Here is a 25,119-nt window from a genome sequence, read left to right on the forward strand (position 1 = left end):
CTTGCAGACAGTTTCGACTCACATTAGCTGTTTAAGTTTAATTACTAATGTTAACTAGCATTTTAGTTAGCAATAATTAGCCTGTGCCTATTTTCTATCTCCTTACATATACCTATGCTGTCAGTCTGCAAGATTGGGAATGATTGAGATTTCTCTTGGCACAGCTACCAGAAGACTTACAACTTTCAGACAGGTTGCTCACGTCACATCTACGTCTTCGAGCTCAGTTGGAGACTGGGCAGTAACGCTCAGCTATCACCGGAAAAGTGCTTCTAATATCCTTCACTGGTCTCCGTCCAGAGCAACGGGATCTGTTGGTCCATTTTATATATGTCAATGCTTCTGGTCTGTAATGGCTTGGTCGTGATTGACGTGGTTAAGGTTACTCCAAAACAACAAGCTTGAGTTCTATCAGGATCTACTCTCTCACTAGGGTTGGGCATCGTTTGGATTTTAACGATTCTGATTCCAATTCCGATTCTTCCTTTCGATTCCGGTTCTTATCGGTTCTCGATTCCGATTCTTTGAGGGGTGGAGTTGAAACGGGTCACATGCCTATTTTCACAAATAAGAAGAAAGTTTTATTTTGATTCAAAGGTGGTTTGCGGTTTTACAGCTTTTTCAACGTAAAATAAAGCCACACTAGAGCACCGCTTACTGTGCTCCATGGCTGCAACACAAAAAGCACCTGGCCGCTACGGAAACCCAAACTTGCGCATGATAAATTGGGATGTGATGATCGGATATGAAACCAAATCCTCAAAACGATTCCAAAACGATTCCGATGGAATCGTAATTTTTGAAACGATTCCGATTAGGAATTGGTTCTCGATGCCCAACCCTATCTCTCACAGCATGAGGCGGAGGCAGGCACACAGCCTCTAAGAACAGGCAAAGCTTATTCTGCTGCAGTGGTACAGTATGTGTGGAGCGCAGTTCTATGAGAGGAGTCATTTTGTATCTGATTGCTGCAGAATAAAATATTACCTTCTGTAAAGGTTTTGTGATGATACATCCCCAATTGACTGGCTAAACGAAACCCTGACTGTCAGCTTCAGAGAGCAAAATGACTGTAATCGATCAAACTGACAATTAATATTGATGAGCATGCAGCAGTGTGTTAAAATGAATATGCTGAGGTGCTCGTGTTTCCTTTTGGCTTTTTTTTTCATTTTTCGTGCATGTCTTATTGTTCGAGCCGGTTGTGAAAAGATGTAATGAAGGCACTGTTAGTGACACAAGGTCGATCCACTCAGATCCTAGGGCTCTGTAATAATTGGATTGGCTTGAGGGAAAGGTGAGGGCTTCTATTTAGAAGGTGTGGGTGATCCATCAGCCTTGACTTGCCTGGAATCAAACTTAGCAATTGAGGTGGAAATTGAATATGATGTGCCACAAGCGAGCAATCACAGCTAGCCAGTGGCTGCCGTGGCATCAAATTAACACAGGGTGCAAAGCTAATCTAGGCTAGCATGCCCTCCAGGTTCAAATGTTTTGTAAACTGCATGTAGCCTATCATTCTCACTCATGGGAATGTGTCTGATTTGTGAAAATGAGTTTTTCCATTCCCTTTAGGGATAGCATTGAGCCCAAAGCTATTAGTGCAAGTGGGATTTTTTTCTGTGTTTTTTATTCAAATATAAATCAAAAAACTGTGTCACATTCAAGGGATTGATGGAGTGAATGATTTGGTAGTTTTTTGTAAATGTTGCTAAATTGTCTGATAAATATCAATGTCACTACAACACATTGTATTGACAGCATAATGGTTTTGCTTTTCTCATCTGTAGCTGTACTGTAATACACTGTAGCCCAGTAAAGTAATACACAGGACAAGTTTGTGTGCACCATCAATGCTACTCAGAAGGGTTGAATTGGCACAAAACATAAACAATTGTATTTACCAGTAAGTCATTTCATAAGTGGTTGCTGCTGCTACTTAGCAGAGTAATTCCTCAGCGGACGGTTGCTGAACATGATTTTGTTATTTATGTTTTACTCTGTGAGGGAGATGATTCTTTACAATAGCCAATTTTGATATTGCTATATTAATATTAATTTTGTTTCTAAGTTTGCTGCCTATTTTAAAGCATGCTTTCTTTATGTAATGGTTATTTTTTGCAGTTTTGGCCCTTTCTAAAAAGGACTAATATCAGCTCCATCTCCACCCCATTTACAGTGTCTATTTTGAAGCGAGAGGAGCCACTTCACTCTTCTCCACTTTGCACTTCAGTGGGATTTAAAAATTGAGAGTTCCTGTCACGTCTGTAGAATCTGTGGCAAAGTGCCTGGACTGTGCATCACTGATTTCTGCTGAGGACAGAGATGAGGGTTGTGTGGTGGTGACTGGGTGTGCCTGGGTCGGGAGCCTATTGTGCATGTGCCTCTTTAGAAAGATGCACTCATCACTTAATGCTTATGACCGACCGCAGCACTGTACTGAAGCCTGGGGGTTGACTGTCACACAGAGCCAGAGTCTGTCAGGGAGTAGATGGTGAAACATCATGACACACAATAACTACAGGACTTCTCAGTTACCCTGACCCAAGCACTTTGCTTTTAAACTCCAAGATTGGCTCAGGAAAGAGAATTCTACCTCATGAATTATGGTCTTATAAAGTAAATCAAAGATGAGGCGATGCTGTCTCAGAATTGCCAGCATTTTTTGCATCTTCTATAACTAAAATTACCATATTAGATTGACATGTATTGCTGCTGTCCATGCACAATGAGTGTAAATCTGCTGAATATCAATGGTCACAAATTATATACGCATGCCATAGTCATATATTTATAAATGATGTGTTCATTTGCCCATTCTATTTGTAGACATGGCATTGAAAATTACAATTGTACCGACATCCCTCCATATTAACCCCCAAATTGTTAAAGTGCATAGAAGAGTCTTTGTCAGAGTGAAAACCTTTCCCAAACATGAAAGTAACAACGTTTGAAGCCTGCAAGATGCATGCATCATCAGCATCTAGTAGGCAGAGCAGGGAACAGGGTATCCCAGTCTTTAATCTCAGATCAGCTCAGAGAATGCTTCAATTATTAAGGGGCTTTATGGCATAAGAGTGCCACCCTCGGTGGATTAGAGTGAAAGCTGAAGCATGCCATATGCACTTGGAATTGGTATTTGGTTGTGCGAGAGCGTTTTTGAATGGTTGTTTGCATCACAACATGATTTGCATATATTTCTTAGTGAAGAAGACATAATGCTGCAGTATTACCTGAAGTACAATTTGCACTTGCAGTGCAGTTTTACTGAATCAGCATCTGTGGCTATATGTTTTATATCCATATCAGCAAATGACATTGATGGTTTCAGGCGGCAAACTCTGGTGGGCAGATGAGGAATCAGCACAGCTAGGAACAGTTACCAAGAGAGATGGACGGAACCCTGTGATCCTGAGAAACAAGACGAGCGGGTTGGTTCATATGAAAGTGTATGACAGGGAGGGTCAGAAAGGTAAGCATGCTCACAACACAAACACCCAGATAAAGACACTGAAACACACACACACTAACCACACACACTTATTTATGGTTATTTATGTCTTGCCTTTTGCTGTTTGTGCTTAATGTTCAGGAAGAAACCAGTGCCAGATAAACAATGGAGGATGCTCACAGCTCTGCTTTCCCACTTCGGAAAACACCCGTAGCTGCTCCTGCACTGTTGGCTACAACTTGCGTAGCGACCGAATGTCCTGCGAGGGTAAATTTTCCAAAATATATATTCTATAGCTGCCGACATACAGTACAGGCCAAAAGTTTGGACACACCTTCTCATTCAATGTGTTTCTTTATTTTCATGACTATTTACATTGTAGATTCTCACTGAAGGCATCAAAACTATGAATGAACACATATGGAATTATGTACTTAACAAAAAAGTATGAAATAACTGAAAGCATGTCTTATATTTTAGATTCTTCAAAGTAGCCACCCTTTGCTTTTTTTGATAACTCTGCAAACCCTTGGTGTTCTCTCAATGAGCTTCATGAGGTAGTCACCTGAAATGGTTTTCACTTCACAGGTGTGCTTTGTCAGGGTTAATTAGTGGAATTTTTTCCCTTATTAATAAAAAAAGCAAAGGGTGGCTACTTTGAAGAATCTAAAATATAAGACTAAAATATATGTTTTAGTTATTTCACACCTTTTGTTATACATAATCCACATGTGTTCATCCATAGTCTTGATGCCTCCAGTGAGAATCTACAATGTAAATAGTCATGAAAATAAAAGGAAACACATTGAATGAGGTGTGTCCAAACCCCTTTTGAACATAAAACAATACATATATAATAACATACATACATGACATACATATAACACATAGAAAATAAAACACAACATAAGAAAAAAAGAGAGAAGAGAAAAAAAAAAGAAAAAAAGAGAAAAGAGAGAGAAAAAAAAGAGAGAAAAAAAAAAAAAAAAAAGTGGGGAATAAAAAACAAAAAAAAAAAGGAGAAAAAGAAAGAAGAAGGGAAAAACACAACACACAAACAAAAAAAAACAGAACCCCACACAACAAGAGAAGATGACACACAAACAGGAAAACACATATGTACATAACAAAATAAACAAAGGAAATAAAGAAACGAAATATATACAAAAAAACATATAAAAAAAAAGAAAAAAGAAAATAAAAGGAAAAATGATAGTGGATAGAGAACACACACTAAAACTAAAAGACTATTTAATATAATACAAAAAAACGTAAGATATGATAGGAATAAGAAGAAAAAGAAAAAAATACAAAAATATAAAAAAATAAACGAATAGAAGAAGGAGGAGATACCCATTGAAATAAAAGGAAGAGAAAGACCATGAAAAAAGATATGGAAAGAAGAACAAACCAACAATAAAAATAGATGAAACAATGCATGAAGGAACGAAGTAAGGAATAAATGAAAGGAAGATGAAGAAGGAATATTTATATAGTAGGAAGATGAAGGAGGAAGAAGGAATAGAAGTGGAAGAAAAGCAACCGAAGGATAGTGGAAACATAGACATGAATGGAGAACAACAAGTCACTCGTTAGACAAGTAATTGTCATGAGTCACTCTGTTATCCAATAACTATCAAGAGAGACTGATTCTGAATCTGCGTGACTTCAAATGTCGATAGCAATCTTGATGTGTGACCACAGCTTTTGGAAAAGAAAAATATAAGCAGAGTCCGAGACAATATTAAACATCGCCAAAGTAAAGAACAAGATTGGCTGTTGTCCTCCCTGTTATTACTTTGTGCCATTGAACATGCAGATGCATTATCAAGTCCATCCAAGAGAAGCAGCCGATAGCTCACTTGCATCTTTTACTTGTCATTACAGAAGCCAAGCTGCCAGGGCAGAACAGATGAAAGCCCTTCAGCTGTATTCTGTCATATGTGTGCTACGTATTAACAGAGTGTGAAGGCAGCAGGAACAAGAAAATGCAAATAAACATATAAAGCCACCTAACCTCCTGACAACCTGTACAGAGCCAAATTGACAGGCATGCACGGAGATGCACTTGAAGACTGCACCATAAATAAATTACGCACTGTTTTATTTGCTTATGTAATGGGGCTGTAAAATCAGAAAGGGTCTGTAACAGTTTTATCAACACCATGTTTTGCATGAGGCAACAAACTGCCCTGTAAAATTTGGCCGACAATTGCCTTTCCTGTTCAGGCACTGTATGTCAACAAAGAGCCGTGGATGAACTGTGTGGGTATTTTCACCATCCTACTTTATAGTCCCACACAACATTTGGTGCAATGGGCCGTGCTGCAGTAAAATGGGGTTTCATGAGCTGCTTTGTTTGAGGGCATAAATACTTTTGTGGCAGCCGCATTCATCATCGCTTTTTCTCTTGTCATTAACTGTATTGCATGTTTTCCAGGAAATGACACCGTTTACTGGACAGACATGGGCCTGAACAGAATATCCCGCGCCAAACGTGATCAGACGTGGAGGGAGGACATCATTACGACCGGCATCAGCCGGGTGGAAGGCATCGCTGTTGACTGGATCGCTGGTTAGTATCGTCACTCCCCGGGCGGAGTCCATTTCCGTAGGCTGTCAAGTAGGGCTGCAGCTATCGATTATTTTAATAATCGAGTATTCTACCGATTATTCCATTGATTAATCGAGTAATCGGATACTTTTGTTTTATTGAAGAGCAAACATATACAATGGTTTAATTTGGGGGAAAAGCTACATTTTTATTGCCTAAATTGCATACAATAATATCTATCAAAAAATTAAACCTATTTATAGTGCATTTAAGTGCCATATTACATTGTTTTTAAAGAAAACGTTTTCTGAAATAATAATTATTATTATGGTAAGCTAGCTCGATTTTGCAGTAGACACACAGTCTTTTCGTTTTAATTACATTTGAAATGTTTCCAAACTTTGCACGTTTTCTGTCGTTTTCTCCAGCCTGTCTCTTAGCCCCTCATTATTTTTTACATTTTGTAATCTGCGCCGCCAGTCATCTTGGCATGTGTCTACAGCAGTGTCAGCCTGGTGTGCGTAATAAGTAATAATCATCCATGCGAAAACACCGTGAGCGGTACAACATTTGTAACATTGATTTAATAAAGCTTCGAGGCAAATAACTTTGCATCGAGGATTTTTAGTAATCAAATTACTCAAGTAACTTGAGGAGCCCTACTGTCAAGTTGGTAATGATTGGTGAAAATTCTCACTTTATGTGCACTGCTTTTAGTTATGCCATTAAGTAGATGTGTTTGTTTCAATTTGAATTGCTCAAAAAAAAGAGAAGCATTAAGCCTACATGGCAGAGTTGGGTATCCTCCACATAAAATAATTCGCAGCGTGTGCAAGATTATTTAATTAGTAATAGTTAAAGTCTTTTCATTCAATGTGTTTTTTTTTTTTTCATGACTATTTACAGTTAGATTTTCACTGAAGGCATCAAAACTATGAATGAACATGGAATTAGTACTTAACAGTGTGGAATAATCTGAAAACATGTCTTATATTTAGATATTATTCAAAGTAGCCACCCTTTGCTTTTTGATAACCCTGCTAAACCCTGGTGTACTCTCTGCTTTTTTATTAATAAGGAAAAAAATTCCACTAATTAACCCCGACAAAGCACACCTGTGAGTGAGAAACCATTTCAGGTGACTACCTCATGAAGCTCATTGAGAGAACACCAAGGGTTTGCAGAGTTATCAAAAAAAGCAAAGGGTGGCTACTGAAGAATCTAAAATATAAGACATGTTTTCAGTTATTTCAGACTTTTTTGTTAAGTACATAATTCCATATGTGTTCATTCATAGTTTGGATGCCTTCAGTGAGAATCTACAATGTAAATAGTCATGAAAATAAAGAAACACATTGAATGAGAAGGTGTGTCCAAACTTTTGGCCTGTACTGTTATGTGTAAAATCATGATGTTTTTTTTTTTTTTTTTTGGGCCATTCAGACCTAATCAGACTAATTGAAGCCAGATGGTGTGTCAGCTGAATGTGAGCCCTACATATATCCCTTCATCAAGTGTGTTCACCATTTGCCTGAAGAAGACCCAGTAGGGTCGAAACGTTGCATTTTAATTAAATATGGGAGTTTAAGCAGTGTTGCGGACATTACATTTTTTTCATTTAAAATCATGATGGGACCTTCTCATTAGGGCTGCATGATATGAACTAAAATCACGATTAATTGCACATTTTACCTCGATAACGGTAAATGAACAATAATTAATAACGTTGTTCTAAATCATCTTTTCTGAAGCCAAAATGTTTTCAGATGATGGACACTGCGTTTTTTGTTGCTCAGTTGACTTCGACTTTGTTTGAGCTGGGTGGTATTTCAGGTAGAAGGTTTAACAAACTCTGAGTCTAACCCTGATGTCTGAGTTGATTTACCCTGAGATGGGAAACTCTGAGTTTTCGGTTTCAGAACAGCTGATATGAGTTGGTTAAATCAACTCAGAGTAGGTTCATGCGCGTGCACCACCACAATAAAAAGGCAGCATGAATGGAGCCATGATTCTACGATTCACCATGATAACAACCACAAAAAAACGGGTCGGCAGAAATACTCATGCACACATACAGCGAGTTAAAAAAAAAAAAAAAACACAGCGGCTGCTGCAAAAGAGAGAGAATTTGCGTGGAAGAAAATTGCTGCTAGAGTAAATGCGTATATTCCAATATAGTGTATATCATATTTAATTATAGCCTAATATTACTGGTGAAATGGTATTGAACCTGTAATCTATTTCATTTAGGTGCAATCCTGCGGGCAAAAAAGTCCTAGTCCTATTAATCCCATTCTGAGGCTGCAGCACCATCATTATCAGAATTATAATCCATAATCTTTTATTTCAAAGGGTTTACATCATTCTCCTGCAGTACTGTGGGACTCCTTTTAAAAACATTTAAAACACGTTTCAGAGCGAGTCACACTCTTCTGACGGCGCTTTGCTACAGTGGCTTTACTAACATGCTCCGCATCGCCAATGTTGTAAAGACAAATGCAGATGGAAAAAAAACGTAATGCGACACAAATAATCTGCTGGAATGTAAGAGCATAGATGGGTGACGTTAGTGATATGAGGACGGATAAGGTTATGTAGCCTAGACTACATAACTGATCGACTGGGAAGAAAACGATACCGCTCAAATAGGAAGTTATCTGAAAATGAAAATGTCGGGGCTTCAATATCATCTCCCGACGTATGTTTAACTCTCTGTGAAGTAAAGCAGCTTCTTCATCAATGGGATCGTAGACAAAAGGAAATGCCATGTTTTGGGAAATAAAATGTTTTATAGTCTGTCTAACATGGTTAATAAACCAACATATTTTTTTTTTATTCATGCTGATATCAAACTGCGCTAAAATGCGCCTGATACAGACTGAATGAATGAATGAGGAAATGAGAGAGCGCTGTGTCAGAGGGAGGAGACTGAGAGAAACTCGAGGTTTCTTGAAGAAAACCTGCTGGCGACCAGGTTAGGTTCACAGGCTCAGTTACCATAGTAACTGACTCTGAGGTGAAGTTACCTCTCTTTCTGAAACTGAAAACCCAGAGTTTCTCTCATCTCAGGGTTAACAAACTCAGAGTTTTCACTAAACCTGCTTTCTGAAATACCACCCTGTCCTCCATTATGCTTTCCATGCAGCTGACGGGCGAAGTCACGTGACTACACACGCGGTAGAATGTTTTTAAGGAGATAGTAGGCTTATCAGCAGGAATAAATTATCGAAATTATCGTCATGGGAAAAATACGTCGATAACAGTTTCAAAATTTCGATGTTGATACATTTTTGATTAATCGTCCAGCCCTACTTCTCTTATGTATTGCGCAGTGGTATATCAGTGGATGATCATTATTGGCTTATTACAATTGTATTGAAATTTAATTCAGTGTGTTGGCAGTAATGCAAACAGAGATGCTCTATTAAGTTATATCTTTAATGCATTTTTGGCCCTAACTCTTATGGTTTATAAGTTTATATTTATAATAAGTTTCACATTTACACATTTAGAGTGTTCAAAGTGTACTGTTATCATATACATTATTTATAGTTACTGGAAACGTATACATTTTTGTCACACCATTGACCAAACCAAATTGAGGGAACATTGCAGAAAACATTTGTTAATATTGGCCAACTAAATCAGGTATATCTTAATTGTATTACCTCTTTTTTCACGTACAGAAATCAGTGTGTTTGTGTGATGCTGCTATGCTCGCCAGGTATCTTTTCTGGACTGAATGGGGCCAGAACCCCTGTATCGGTCGCTCCCGTCTGGACGGTTCAGACCAGGTTACCTTGGTCAACTCAGGCATCATGTGGCCCAATGGAATTTCCATAGACTACGAGGTACAGTTGCACACGGATGCACAAACACTATCACCTCTTATCCCTCCACTCCCACATACTGTACTTCCTACCTCATCTATTTTGTGGCTAAAATATGACTTTGCCTTGGAGGTTCGGTTTGTGATGCATTTTAAAATTACCTTCCAGGAAAATACATTATACTGGTGCGACGCCCGCACAGATAAGATCGAGAGGATCAACCTTGAGACAGGTGAGAGCCGGGAGATTGTACTGTCAGTGGCCAACGTAGACCTGTTCTCAGTGGCTGTGTTTGGGCCTTACATCTACTGGTCTGACAGGTAATTTATTATTTTCATAAATGCACACACATTCAATGCCCTGCAAAGCCCGCAATACTAACCTGACAATAACCCTTCCCTTCAAAGGTCATGAAAATAATAAGAACAGCAGAGTTCCTCATAGTGAGGGTCACTACTTATATTTGTAACTACTCTCGGCAGAATTCAGTGTTATCATGAAGGGTGAAGCCTTCCTCACCCTTCTGTCAATGTTAAGCACACCTTTTAAATTTAATGATGCCTTTTTTCTTTTCATGAAATATGTCGCTTTAAACATTTTCATACACCTGCAGTTCTTTGGAAGAGTGTTGTGGGATCTCGGAAGCCACAACAGACTGAGACACGTTTTAAACTATTGCTTAACAAATGGTTGTTAAATAATTAATCCCATCTATTTGGTTTGTTTGTCTGTTTTGCATGTTTTTAACCTTTTTTGCAGATCAATCATCTCTTTCTCACCCCTTTACAACGCAGACCACAGTGGAGAGAAGTTCTTAGCTTTTTCGTGTTTTTATCTTCAACAACTTGAAATGTATTTCAGGACTGGCTGACTGCAGTCTTGGATTTTGCTTTACCATTGACAAATGAAACTATCCGTCTTTATATCTATCTATCGAACTTTGTCACCCCCTTCTCTCTCTCTCTCTCTCTCTCTCTCTCTCTATCTCTCTCTCTCTCTCCCTCCGGGTGTACTTCAGGGCTCACTCCAACGGTTCAATCCGACGTGGCCTCAAGACTGACACCAGTGAGGCTGTGACCATGAGGAGTGGTCTGGGGGTCAATTTGAAGGATGTGACAGTCTTTAATAGAGGCAGAGAAAAAGGTAGAGGTCTCAACTTAAGAGTCTCATCGATTCACGCAATTACTTTTTATCACAGTCTTTGCCTATACTTAGTTTTTAAAGGCCCTTTATAAAATCCACTTTGCAAGTACTTTGTGGCCACTACACTGCACCTTTTGATTTTCACCTATAATGTATTGGTCACATACAATTTTAACATGATTGCAAGGGGGCAGAAACTAAGGTTAGATCAGTAATTGAACATGTTTTTGTTTGTGTTTTCAAGGCACAAACCCCTGTGCCAGGAGCAATGGAGGCTGCCAGCAGCTGTGCTTCCACCTGGGTAGTGGTCGCCGGACTTGCTCCTGCGCCCATGGCCGCTTGGCAGATGACGGCTTTGCCTGTGAGCGCTACGAAGGTTATATACTCTTCTCTGAGAGATCCATTCTAAAAAGCATCCACCTTTCAGATGAGAATGACCTCAACTCACCTGTCCAGCCTTTTGAAAATCCGGCTTTTTTCAAGAATGTCATTGCCCTGGCCTTTGACTTCAGTCAGAAGACATCTCGGACCAACCGCATCTTTTTTAGTGACGTCCATTTCGGAAACATCCAGATGATTAACGACGACTGGACGGGAAGATCTATTATTGCAGAAAGTAGGTGTATTTCACATTCCCACCGTGTTTTTACAACATCCCCACATCACACATACACTTCTGATGCTCCAGTATTACTGGTGTCATGGTGGCCAGGTTTGACTGCAAGAAGTATATTACCAATTTCAATCAATACAGTTGTCTGTACGCCGCACACTTCACTTGTGCTTTAAGCACGAAACTGCTACAGAAACGCACATTTACGCTGTGAGCACTGCCAACATGCGTCTGTAGTACAGAGCAGCACTGTCGCCGTGTAGATCCAGTAAAGGCACTGACCGAAGACTGCAGCTGCTGCCTTTGTGACGTGCTACTCTCATTACGCATTGTAAATATGGTGTTATTTTTATTTGGATTTAAATGATATGGAACAAGCTTGCTAAGAACACAATGTTCACATGGCATAAATAGTAAATGTACTGTAGGTAGCATAGCATTCATAACATTTCCTCCTCCACTCCAATTTTTTTTTTGCTACCGTTACTCATCTGAAAAGGCCATTTAATACTAAATCAGGACGGTAAAATGTCTATGTTTGAAAGGTTACTGACTGTCACCGATTGAATGATGGGACCAATCCCTCTCTATTCCTTCACTAAATCTCAGTCAGTCCTGTCTTGATAAGCATGACTGGAGCCAGATGAACAGCAAAACCCTCTGTTCTGCTCGGCTAGCATCCTCTGCCATGTGAAGTTTCTACTGGGAGCAGAGCTCAGCACCTTCCCACCCCCACCCCTCACACTGGGAGACTGGCAGAGTGCTCCCCCGACCTATCTGCTGAGGGAGCGTTCTGCTTATTTATTATATTTATTTATTTATTTGTTTATTTCTACTTCGTGTAGAAATAAACAAATGGTTATAAGAACCCTCTGTCGGGGTTTGTAAGTGCCCTTCACACTTTGGCACTTGCGAAATGCAAAATCAAAGGGGTGCAAATAATTAGAGTACAATTTAAATCTTTGAATCCATAATGCATGCCTGTGAATTTTATATTAGGGAATGGCAACACATTGTTTGTATGCTGATAAATTGCATGTGACTGTGCTAGGGTACCATGACCTTCCTTGTTTCCAATTATCTTATTTGGTGTTGAGTGAAAGCAGCACATCCATCTGGTCCATATTCCTTTTGATGAAACTCCCACCTTTAAAGGTCCAACCTCATGCTCATTTCCAGGTTCATACTTGTATTTGGGGTTTCTACTAGAACATGTTTACATGCTTTTATGTTCAAAAGACATATTTTTTTTTATTGTGTGGCTGAATAAACCTGTATGATGTCGGTCCATTTTAGCACCTGTCTCTTTAAGCCCCACTCCTAAAAAAGCCCAGTCTGATCTGATTGGTCAGCGTTTCCAAGTCTTGCCCATCTGCGCTCTCGGAGTCTCTGCACACAACCGTACGGAAGTCCTGAAGGCTCGTTTGAAGACACAGTTATTGAATACATTGACTGCATTTCTCTGTGGATTAAGCGCTTTGATACTTTAACACTATTTATACAGTACCTTGACCTGCTTTATAATCATAAAAGACATGTAAATCTCACGTTTTACAATATGGGTTTAAGCAGCTTCTAACCCTGTACTGTTTATAAAAGCAGGACTCTTTTCTATTTTCCTTCAAAAGTTTCTGCCTGCATCACGTCATTGAGGAAAGGTGAAGATGTTAATCATCCATATTTCCCTAATTAAACTCCATGTCCCCCATTAATTACTCCCTCGCCCCGGCAACAATTTGTGAGAAACTCCAAGCTGCCAGACGCCTTTTATTGCAAACTATTAATTAGTGATCGGCTGACTCAGGTAGTGTCGTCAGTGTTCTCAAAGAACAGTTTATGGGTTTTAGATAAGGGGATACAGCCACAAAATGATCTAGCATCGACCACATGTTCACCATTAAGACAAATTAGGGGATGCATTGCCAGATGAAAATGTGAAAGGACTGCAGTTTTACTAAATGTTCCATTCACCGGTAAGCAAACATCGAATATTATCATACCGAATGTTTTAAAACAAACTACTGACTACTGTTAGCAATGCGTGGAAGACGCACATTGAGCTCAGGCTTGTACACGGGAGGGGTAGAGTATACGCTCAGCGGGGCAAGGAGGCATTTCATTGGTTCTTTTCAAGCGGACCGCGAGGCAGTGATTGGTGGGCATTTTTACAGGATTACAGCAGCTACAGATGGCTCTTTTTTCAGAGCCCATAACCTATTTATTGCTGTTAGGGTGTAAACAATATATGGAAAAAAAGGATATGTATATGGTTGTATATTGAAAATAGTTACCAACCCTGCCTTTTAATTATTGTGCATTATTACATGGCTTGCTTGAATTCTAATGTAGAATGCGGTCTGTTATTTCTTGATAACAGACCGCTGCTAAGGATAACACACCGTTGCCATGCAAAAGCAGAGCGTTGCCATGGACGCAGTTCTGTTCACTCTGGAGGACAGTTATCAATCAATCCGCTGAAAGAAGTCCGGATAATTTAGCCTATCAGCTGTGGCAAAAAGTGGGGAAACGTGGAGCAACTTCTGTCCTCCAAGCAATGACAGCAGATCTGATGAGCGTCTATCGCTAGTATCTTTCTATACCGTATATGATCGCTAGCTATGCAGTAACAGCCGTAGGGACAACAACGCTAATTAGTTAGCTTACATTGCAACTTGTTTAACGTTAACTTACAGGTGTGTCAACATGCAGCGGCTCTGCCAAAAGGAAACGAGATGAATGAGGACATAAACGTCCACATAAATATTCCCAAAGAAGCCATTCACCGTGTCTCACTTCACCGTCAACAGAAATGTTCAGTTTACTGTAAATTAGAGCAGCCGATAGCCCACTGCACAACGCTTCAGCTAATGTTGTGTCAATTCCTGCAGTGATTAAAACAGCAGCTGGGTCATTTGTCCACCACGGCAGCACCCCATAAAATATACGGCTACTACCACAGCCCGTAAGGTGGTGTTGAGTAGCTAATAGACGAAGGATTGCATTACAGAGTTTTTACGTTGCTATGGATGCAGGATTCCAACCGTAGAGACGGAACGGACTATTTTCTCTAGTGGAAGCAATACAATCGTATTTAAATCAATAAACTCCCATTTAAATCTATATTTTGTCAAATTATTGATTTATTTGGTAAGTATCCATGTAATAAGCGGGATAATGTAGAGCGAGGCGGTTGTTATAGCGAATACAACCCCTTCAGGCTGATTCAAGACCCCTCCGCTTCGCGTCGGGTCCTGATCACCCTGTCGGGGTTGTATTCGCTATAACAACCGCCTCGCTCTACATTATCCCTTACATATTGAAACAGTGGAGGTCATTATGAATAGGTCATATACAGTATGAAAGTATTGCCTGAAAAACTGAATTTACATGAAATGATTAAGCATGAATATGGCATGGTGCTCTGTGTGTGATCACTGTCTCTCTCTCTCTGGAGGTCTCCTCCCTGTCAGTCACATTCTTGCACCTGCACCAAGGAGGCTGCAAAGGCCTTTTTATATTCTCTGTTTGGGAAATTGCTTTGCATTCAGTTCCTAAGTGTCTGTTGCATCAACAAATAACTGTCTGCCTAGTGTAGTGAGGCATGAAGTCATTCCCCTGTCAATCACCAAGGAAACATAATCCCAATTCTAACACAATTGGAGCCTGCCATCTGTTACAAGCAAAGTCAATATTTGTACCTAAATCTGAACCAGGCAACTTTGCAGTTTAGTAGCCCCCCAGATGGTAGTGCATAACTTCAATGCTTTAATTCGGTTTGATTGCATTACCTAAAGGCCACACATCATGATATCAACACATGCTCCCCGGGCCTAAATTTATAAAAGAAAAAAATATCCAGTTACATATTTTGTATTATGTGTGTCTTTGTTAAGCAGAGGTCTTATGTGTCTGTTCCTTTAGATGTGGGCTCAGTGGAGGGCCTTGCCTACCACCGGGCCTGGGACACCTTGTACTGGACTAGCTCCACCACCTCCACCATCACCAGACAAACTGTAGACCAGAAGCGAGTCGGCGCCTTCAGCCGTCAGCCCGTGGTCACTCTCTCGGAGGAAGATCATCCACATGTCCTGGCCCTGGATGAGTGTCAAAAGTGAGTAGCTCTCCTAAATCCATAAACACACTCTTTCACTTTCTCTACAAATATTTGTATCATTCAGTTAATCCAAAAAAAGTCAGGACCTAAGAATATTAGTCAAGTCATCTTTATTCATACAGCACCGTTTCATGCAAGCATGCAGTCCAAAGTGCTTTACAGAACAGAACAAAATTAAAACAACACAGAAACACAATACAAATAATGTACAATAAAAAAATACACAGTTTTAGAAAGACTAAAAATTACAACATTAAGACTATAAAATGTTAAAAATGAATAAATAAAGCCATTGTAATCAGATTTGTAATAATAATAATATGTATACTAATAAGTTTATTTGATATAGCACCTTTCACAGTTACAAAGTGACTGAAAATATTAGGCTCTGACCATAGCATATTTAAAACGATTCTAATCGTGTTTTTGTAATACATTGTGGTTTGTAGTAGATTGAGACAATCCACAAAATAAGACAAAAGCTGAGAAATGTGTGTTTTTTCTTTACAAGACCCTATTATTGCTTTTCAACAATCATGTTTTTTTATAGATTGTGTTTTGGTTAGCATTCTTGCACTGCAGGTGTGTTTTTATCAGTTCTGAGCTGCACCCATAGCCTTTTTCAGTATTCTAATACCTCTTTATATCAATTCATCTGTTTTAAAAAAAAAAAAAAAAAAAAAAAAATAAAATCCCCTCATCAAGTTCAGATTTAACACTTGCATATTCATGAATATAAAATGTTTCTGTGAGCAGTCTGAAAAGAGTGAGCATCTTTCTCCTTTTGATGTACTAACTAAATTCATTTCTTGACCTCAGACTATATCCTTGGTTGGCAATTTGGCACCATATCCATTCCACTCCAGAAGCACTGTCTGATAATTAGAATTCTCACTCCGTGATTAATAAGCAGTCCCTGGTTGTGACTTCTGACCGAAATCCTTATTATCGCACTAGAGTGGACTTCCATGTCTTCATCATAGTATGAAGGGAGAGCCCAGGAGCTAAAAAAAGATTTTTATATGAGGTTTATCTGCATAGTTGTGTATTTAAAATGTGCACCATCCATCTTGCAACCCCATATAAACTAAGATATAGATCTTTCATTTATTTACACTGTTGCTATTATCTGTGTTTTTTATATTCTTAGTCCTCACAGAGGAGAATATGAATAAATGACCTCCGTCTCACAATGTGTGATGCTAATCCGTTTTATCTAAATGAAACTGAGCTACACTTTATCAGTGATGAGCTCCTTTAGGGATAAAAGGGGAAGCCGATGACAGGCCATGGAGGTCTCGGCAACATGTTGATAACTGAGTGGCACAACTGCAAAACTCCAGCGGAGGGAGGAAACATTTCCCTCTTCAGTTGGGTTTGTTTTGCCGGCATGGCAGAGAGTTTCCTGGTTGACATGTTTGTATAGCAGCTGTGATTTAAAAAAAACTATCGTTCCTGCTCCCTGAATTAATTTCAGACTGCACATATTTGTTTTGTAGTTCTTCGCCAGGTGGTGTGAAATCTAGGAGTGCTAAGGTGAAGTAGTGCTTCTTTTGGAGAGGGAGGGGGGTCTCTGATGGCATCTACACACTAAGATGAAGCCACTTTCTATTGCTAAATTGCAAAGGAAAAGAGTTGTCTTGCTAATTAGTTGTCTATATCCATGATGTTCCACTTCCGGGATTCCTCTCGTTCTGCCAGAAATTCCGCCGGATGTCACTCTTTTTTGGATGTCCCGTTACCTTCCGCTTTCTTGTAATTTTAAACTCTGGTGGATTTATGAGGACTATGCAGGGTAAATCCAGACAGCTAGCTAGACTATCTGTCCAATCTGAGTTTTCTGTTGCACAACTAAAACAACCTTCGAACATACACGTTCCACCAAAACAAGTTCCTTCCCGAGGCTATTTTGCAGCGGCACCGTGGCACAGCTCGGCGCTTAGCACCACCGACGATTGTGATTGGTTTAAAGAAATGCCAATAAACCAGAGCACGTCTTTCTCCCATCCCGTAATGCTGTGTCTCCTCCGCAGCGCTGTGGAGGAAGGTCTGGCAATGCTAGACTATCTCATTAGTAACTAAATGTTTGGTTTGGTTGTCCTCTCACATGTTAGCCTGATGTTTTGGACCAACTGGAATGAGCAGAGACCCAGCATCATGAGATCCACCTTAGCAGGCAAGAACATGAGGATTATCATCAGTTCTGACATCCTGACGCCCAACGGACTGACTATTGACCACAAAGCAGAGAAGCTCTACTTTTCAGATGGAAGCCTTGGCAAAATTGAGAGATGTGACTACGATGGTTCCAGCAGATATGTGAGTATGAAAGTACTCCTAATTGTGGATGACTAATTTCAAACTATCTTTTTTCCCTTTGTAAAAATATAATAAATTTTCCATTTAAATTTCTGTCCTTATACAAAGTATCTGTTTTAATTGAAGTTCCACACTTGTATTGTACCCTTTGAAATTGCCATGAATCGGAGAATGTTTTCACGAAAACGACCCAGTTAGAATATATTTTCCACATTTCTCTCTCAGTGATAGAGATGTTTTCATTACCAAACATAAGCGAAACAAGGATGTCAAATTGATCTGCCCTTTTCTCCTGAAATGAAATTTCATTTTTCATTTTTTTCTACCATTTAATCTCCCATCCCTATTGAGCTCCTAAAACATGATATTCTATACAGCAGATAAGATCTGAAATACCTCTTGATGTTCTTTGTGAGATTTCAGCTCAGAGTGTACAGATGGTTTCCTTAATCACAGAAGTCATTCCCTGCTAAAGTAAAGAATATCAGTGAGGGTAGTTCTCAATTTGTCTAAGTTGCATGCATAATGTATAAAAATCCCTGCTGGATATCTAAAAGATTACTGTACAAGATGGCCTTTTTTGCTATGGATTTCAGTTTTGGCTTGACATGACCTCAGCAGTTCAGCACCTTGGCCCATCTCAATTAGTTACCCATATGTTTGTTGAGCTGGGTCACATGGCTCAGAAAGTCATCACCTTTGGGCCCCCAGCTGCCCTTGCTGCAGTGTAGTCCTGCTAATGAAGGCTTTGCAGTGAGACCGCTCTGGGTGCACATCACCATTCCAATTAAAATGTGTAAATTAAACAGAGGTAGCTCATAACTTCAGCTCTTACTCAAACTGCGGTTGTGGAAATTGTAAGACAACCCATCCATTGTATAGAGGAAGCTTAAAGCTTCGTGTCACTTTAGTGTGTTCTGCTCAGGCCATAGAATAGATACAATAAAATACAATATAGAACACAGATTTTTTTTCATTCATAGAAATGTAGACTTGAATGGCGGTGGAGTGGCCTTAAGGGCCCAACTACCCTTCATCCTGCAGCAGTGCCATTACATGCTGACAGTGTGGTTGGCAGCAGAGAAGAACAAAAGCTGTGGCATGGCCCACTCCCCTGTGCCATTTTGAGAGTGGAGACCCATGTTGTTAATGAAGGCAGTGCTTCACAAAGGCCAGCGGAGTGCACGATAAGGGAAGATGTCAGCATGTGTGGCGGGGAAAAGATGCCCTTTTTACCATGAAAAGAGGGGATATAAATTGAGAGCTGTTAGTTTGTGTCATGTAAGTTGAATGTCAGCAGTGTGCCCTCTGGGCACATGTATTTGTATATGTTGCCATGTAAAACCGAGGCTCATTGAGGTACTATGTTTGGAGTTTGTCAACATGGCAATTGAACTACCTTATTTGAACATTGCTGAACAGAGAGAGTGATAAGAACGTATGAAATATGTTCACATTTATCCAAAACACAAGTTTGGCACAAAGTAATATGTTGCTGGCTGTGAACATAATGTCTCCCACATCTAATTTCCCATCAATATGTTCCATCCAACCCCATCTGGCGTGTTGTCTTTCCCTCTCTTTCACTCTCTGCCTCTGTTTCTGTCTCCCACTCACCTGATGGCCAGTTGTTGCTTCCACACGCTGGGCTCCTTTAATCAACACCTGTCCTATTAATCCCAGTATGGCACAGGGCTAATGTGATGCTGCTTACAAGCCTGTCCCATTAATGGCTGAGACTACAGAGCTGCTGGAGGCCCTGACCACCCCCCCCCCACACACACACACACACACACACACACACACAAGCCTTAAGAGTCCCACAAGGAGGAATCTGATGGATTCCTGCCTCCCTGCCAATGGCACTATCACTTACTCCCTCAACATCTGGGTTAAGCAGTCATGTGGGCGGCGAGGGTGATGTGTTGATTAATGAGTCGAAACGTTATCCTCCAAATGTATTCTTAGGGTTGCACTCAGAATTCTGTCGATGTTTTCTCCAGCCAGATCTTGAAAAGAGTTATTTGTTTGTAAATAAATTAAATAATTTCCCCTGAGGGGATCAATAAAGAATTCTACTTTCTGATTCTAAAATAGAAATTTCCCGGTTATTGCTGTACCTTCTATTCTAGCATATAGAATCATTCACATATACTGTAAATGTGCTACCAGAGTGGCATTTGATAGCATTGCGTCTGAAAAGCATGATGGAAAGCAGTCCTAACATACGTGCTTTGCTCTACAATGTTTAGGTCATAGTTAAATCGGGAGCCGGAAACTTCTATGGGCTCGCGATCTATGCAGATTTCATCTACTGGTCAGACTGGGCCCGCAGGTCTGTGCTGCGATCAAACAAGTACACGGGCGGTGACACCAAGGTGCTTCGAGCAGACATACCTCATCAACCAATGGGAATCATAGCTGTGGCCAGGGACACAAACAACTGTGAGTATTTAAACACCTGGAGATGAGCTTCATTTAATGACCATTGGATGCAGTGTTGTGTCTGCAAATATTTGTGTATTATGTGTGTGCAGGTGCCTGGGCGATGATATGTGCCCATGTGCAGGAGTTTACACATGTGCATATCCATTATGTTAGTGTTGTTTAGGACAATAGACCAAAATAAATACGTTGCTGTTTGCACTTTTTACTAAAGTAAAATGAGAATATTCCAGGAAACTGCTCATCTGTGCCACTCCTACAGTTTGGATGCACTTGTGTGTTTTCATTTGTTTTTGGAGGGATGCATACAGTTTCCTACCACCATTGCCACAGATGAGTCAAGGTACATCTAATAAAAGTGAACAGTGAACTGAATGTAACTTAAAGAAATCATAATTAAAAGCTTTAAACAAATAAAGTATGACAGAAAATATACCATTCTAAAAGTCAAATTTTCTACACAGATATATCTGAGTTCAGCTAATATTGGTAGATAATATCGGATGACTGGTAAATCATACCAGCTGTACTTACTAAAAGCAAAATCTCTTTTGGTGTATACAACAGCAGGTATGATACATGAACGTGGTCTTATTTAGAATGGCTAAAAACTTAAGTTTCAGAGGTAATTAATTAAAAAAAAGTAACCTATTTTGTAAAGGAAGTCTCTAATGTGTCGTATAAAGTTTTATTTCCAAGTTGGACAAAAGGAAATGGGCTTAAGCTTGTCCCACTGGTTGGACTCGGATGCTGAGAGCTACGCTGTTCCTCGTTTATCTCATCATGGGAAATAATCACATCCTATGAACTGCATGGGCACAGCTGCAAGTCTACAGCATAATGTGCAGTGACCAACAATCAGTCATCACATTGTTGCCCTCTTATTGCATTTTCCTTGTCATAATATCCTGAGTATAAATAATCATACAAATAGTTTACCTGAGCTGCAGAACAGAGGAACAGTTTCTTCTCTCATGAATAAAATACTCATGGCTGGAGGGCAGGTAATAACAGAAGGTCTCCAGTGGACACGCATGTCTCTGAACACTTACACTTGATACCACGTCTCGTGTTGCTAAGCTTTTATTACTACATTTTTTTCTCAGGACTAGACAAGCATTTTCTATCAGGGGTTATTCTGCAGTTTGGTCATGCAATTTAGTGCAGTACATGATTCCCACAGAGCTGCACACAGCTTTTTCACACAGCACCCCAGGCAGAGAAAGACAAAATATGCTGTAATACATTTGCTATCTGTCAGTTAGGATAGTGGTCACCTTTAACATCAAAACAGCCCCTTTTATTCATATGTTGACCACTGCTGATACTTTAAATGAAAACAAAATGTAAGCTGTAATATGAAAAAAAAATGTAGTAGTAGTAGTCGTAGAAATGTGTTATTGATTGGTTTAGTTTAGTTTAGTAGTGTACTTATTAGTCATGTTGGTATCTGTTATAACAAATAATGGCAAGCCAAAGCACAGCACATCAATACATGTCCATCTCAGCTGTAATTGTATTTTACATGAGAAGAGTTATCAGCTGTCTCAGCCATTAACAATAATGATCGGGTTTGGTGTCAGGCCCTCAGATTCAAAACACAAGCGCTCCTTTCTACATTTACAGTACCAACTGTTTAGGAAATGCATAATTCCTATAGATAGATATAGTAAGAACAGATAATCCAAATGCCAACTTCCCATGGGATTTTTATGATTTATTTGGAATTTATTAGGCTCAGAAGATAACCCCATGAGTGTATTGAACATGTAATACTGATGACATCTAAAAGAGTGTGTCCCAGGGGAGATTTTACCTTTGACTGCTTCTGACTGCTTAATGCGTTCTGTTTGACTGCTATTGAAGGTGAGCTGTCCCCATGCCGACACATGAACGGAGGCTGTGGTGACCTTTGTCTCCTGACCCCTGATGGGAGGGTCAACTGCACTTGCCGTGGAGAACGTGTGATGTTAAATGACAACAGATGCGTGTGTAAGTCATGAGGCGCTTCATGTTTATTTATACCACAAAGACTAAGGCCGGTTACACACTGCCTATGTGGCGTGAGCGTGGCGTGAGCGTGGCGTGAGCGTGGCGTGAGCGTGGCGTTTCTGTTGCGTGTCAGCTGCGTGGATTTTTCCATGTCTTTACACACCAGAAACGTGTCTGACACGGTGCTGCTGCTGCCAGCCTTGTCTGGACACGTGTATGTTTCCCATTGATAAAATGAAATACCATGTTAAACATAAATATATACTGATGTGATTACAGCAAAGACAACATCGGCAGTATTGACGCAAAATAGGCTACAGAATATTTCGCAGATTGACAGGTGCAATATTAGAAAATTGATTTTTTTTTTTTTATTACGTTTATATCAAAACCTAGAGACTTTCAAACATCAACATGTCATTTATTAATATGTATTCGTGTCTAAATGACATATAAACATCTTTTCCTATTCTATTTTGCCTGGAAACGCTTCCAACACGCTTGCGTGTCGCGTGACAAATAGGCATTGGTTCTATTTCTAGCAGGCACGCGTTTTCGGCGTGGCTCGAGCCGCGCGTGTCACGCAGGCAGTGTGTAAGCTCTAACCTGTTAACATGGGAGCCGAAATAAAACCAGACACGCCATGCAGCTGACACGCTCACACGACGCAGCCAGTGTGTAACTGGCCGAACCTGTGGCACATTCTCAGTACCAGCTACTGATTGTAATGACACTCGGTATGGATACATTTAAATGCATTGTGTAATCTGGCTTCTGTCGACACTCATGTTAAGCTCTTATTTGTGCTGTTTACATGAACCTTTGATATCTTTGAATTGATTCCTTTGAACATAACCGCACACGAACAGGAAAGCATGCTGTCTCGTTCTCTTTGACTAAGCCGTAAGTGTGTAATGATTCCAGTAGTCATAGTCAATACTGCTCAGGAAAATAAAGCTATAATGTTGTGTGACTAAAGATAGCAGGAAAACAAAGTTGAAAGCATCGGGTGTCACGGTTACCTGCTTAAAGTCACAGGACTAAAGCATTTCAATGGTGTCTGGCTTCCTAATTTGACAGATTGCTGGTTGAATTTGAAATGCAATGTGAGGATAGACCATACGGTGGGAGGAGCTGTTCAAACGTGGGAGGTTTGGCCAGACTAAACATGGCAAGTGACTCAGAAGAGCTGGATGGTAGCCTGGATGTCATGGTAGAGGACGACAGGCTTTTTTTTTTTTTTATCACACTGCCATTCTGCTCATTACAGAATGAAGTTTCATATTTTTATATTGTATAGCTGCAGGTAGCCGAGCAGAGACAGGGATTGGTCAAAGTCTGTGAAGGTATTTATTGTTGGATTTTACTAAGTGCTGTGTTAGTAATTATTAAACCAGTGTACTTGATCAAATGAGAATTAGCTACCAACTAAAGAATGTGCCAAGCATTTCACAGCCAGATTTCCCTCAGGTTAAGGTATAAGGGTAATGTGGTTATTGAATGCAGGTATGACATTTACAAATGTTGACCCAGCAACTGGGTTGCTGAAGTAAATGTCAAGTAAAGTAGGCAGTGGAATGTTGCCTCTGAACTTACCTGCATGTGTGACGTTTGTTCAATATGTACAGTTGAGCTTTCAGAGTTTGACAGTCATACCTCATCACCTTCAATGTCTTCTTCTGCAGCAGAAAATTCCTCCTGCAACATCCACACTGAATTTGAGTGTGGGAACGGCGAGTGCATTAACTACCAGTTAACCTGTGACGGTGTAGCCCACTGCAAAGATAAATCGGACGAGAAGATGCAGTACTGTGGTGAGAAACACTTGACAACTTTGTGAAATGTCTGGTACGAACAAACATTTGGTCATTTCTAACATATTTACGAATTTCACTGTGTTCAGACAACAGGAGCTGTCGAAAAGGTTTCAGGCCCTGCTACAACCAACGGTGTGTGGCCAACAGTCGTTTCTGTGACAGGATCGATGACTGTGGGGATAACTCTGATGAAGCTTTCTGTAGCAGTGAGTCACAGCCCTTTGATCTCCTGTTCAATCCGTCCTGCTTCTGAGGGCAGGATCCAGGGACACTAATGCTTATATTAATACGCCACGCTAGGCCACATGCTGTGTTAAGCCTTCACTGTCTAATGAGCCCCAAGATCTTAAAGAGTTCACATATTCAAAGAGGACTCCCAACACCCCCATACTTTAAAGCTGCCTAGACAATATTTTGAGATTGTCTTCAATATGGCCAGACTGATTTCATTTTGAACTTGAAAAGTACAGTTGTGCTCATTCCCCTGCTGCGATTGGACTATGGTGGGATAATATCGGGGTTTATACTGTACCAAGCTGATTAAGCCCACAAGGAGACGGTGGTGTTCTCATAATAAATGTGGGCCTTCCAACTTAGCAGTCCGGGATTTCCGGAAGGACTTTATCTCTTTACGGTGTGTCATCTTCAGCATTGCATTTTCTTGTTAAAGGGACATCAACAACAAATTTCTCTATTGCCATTAGAAAATGTAAATAAAGTATTATGTATGCTGTATACTGATAATGTAATGCAGAGAGTTGAAATGGCCAATGTGCAGTAGTTGGTAAATGAACAACAAAACCAACGTGCCCATCTTTTAGGTCATTTGCTTTAGCACAGC

The 25,119-nt window shown here is 40.0% G+C and overlaps 1 protein-coding gene across 1 annotated transcript in view; it reads left to right on the plus strand.

The window, feature by feature from the left end:
* The window catches only part of lrp1bb (low density lipoprotein receptor-related protein 1Bb), a 282,705-nt gene that overhangs the window by 194,727 nt on the left and 62,859 nt on the right, over positions 1-25,119 (plus strand). Inside the window, exons 32-45 of the mRNA XM_039818282.1 lie at positions 3,332-3,472; positions 3,593-3,718; positions 5,892-6,026; positions 6,486-6,520; positions 9,692-9,856; positions 10,004-10,155; positions 10,854-10,978; positions 11,223-11,594; positions 15,513-15,702; positions 17,820-18,024; positions 20,277-20,469; positions 22,336-22,461; positions 24,147-24,275; positions 24,365-24,484. Of these exons, the coding sequence (XP_039674216.1) occupies positions 3,332-3,472; positions 3,593-3,718; positions 5,892-6,026; positions 6,486-6,520; positions 9,692-9,856; positions 10,004-10,155; positions 10,854-10,978; positions 11,223-11,594; positions 15,513-15,702; positions 17,820-18,024; positions 20,277-20,469; positions 22,336-22,461; positions 24,147-24,275; positions 24,365-24,484 (2,214 nt within the window). The remainder of the gene's footprint in view (positions 1-3,331; positions 3,473-3,592; positions 3,719-5,891; positions 6,027-6,485; positions 6,521-9,691; positions 9,857-10,003; positions 10,156-10,853; positions 10,979-11,222; positions 11,595-15,512; positions 15,703-17,819; positions 18,025-20,276; positions 20,470-22,335; positions 22,462-24,146; positions 24,276-24,364; positions 24,485-25,119) is intronic.

This window comes from Perca fluviatilis, chromosome 12 (genome assembly GCF_010015445.1).
Source record: "Perca fluviatilis chromosome 12, GENO_Pfluv_1.0, whole genome shotgun sequence".
NCBI lineage: Eukaryota > Metazoa > Chordata > Actinopteri > Perciformes > Percidae > Perca > Perca fluviatilis.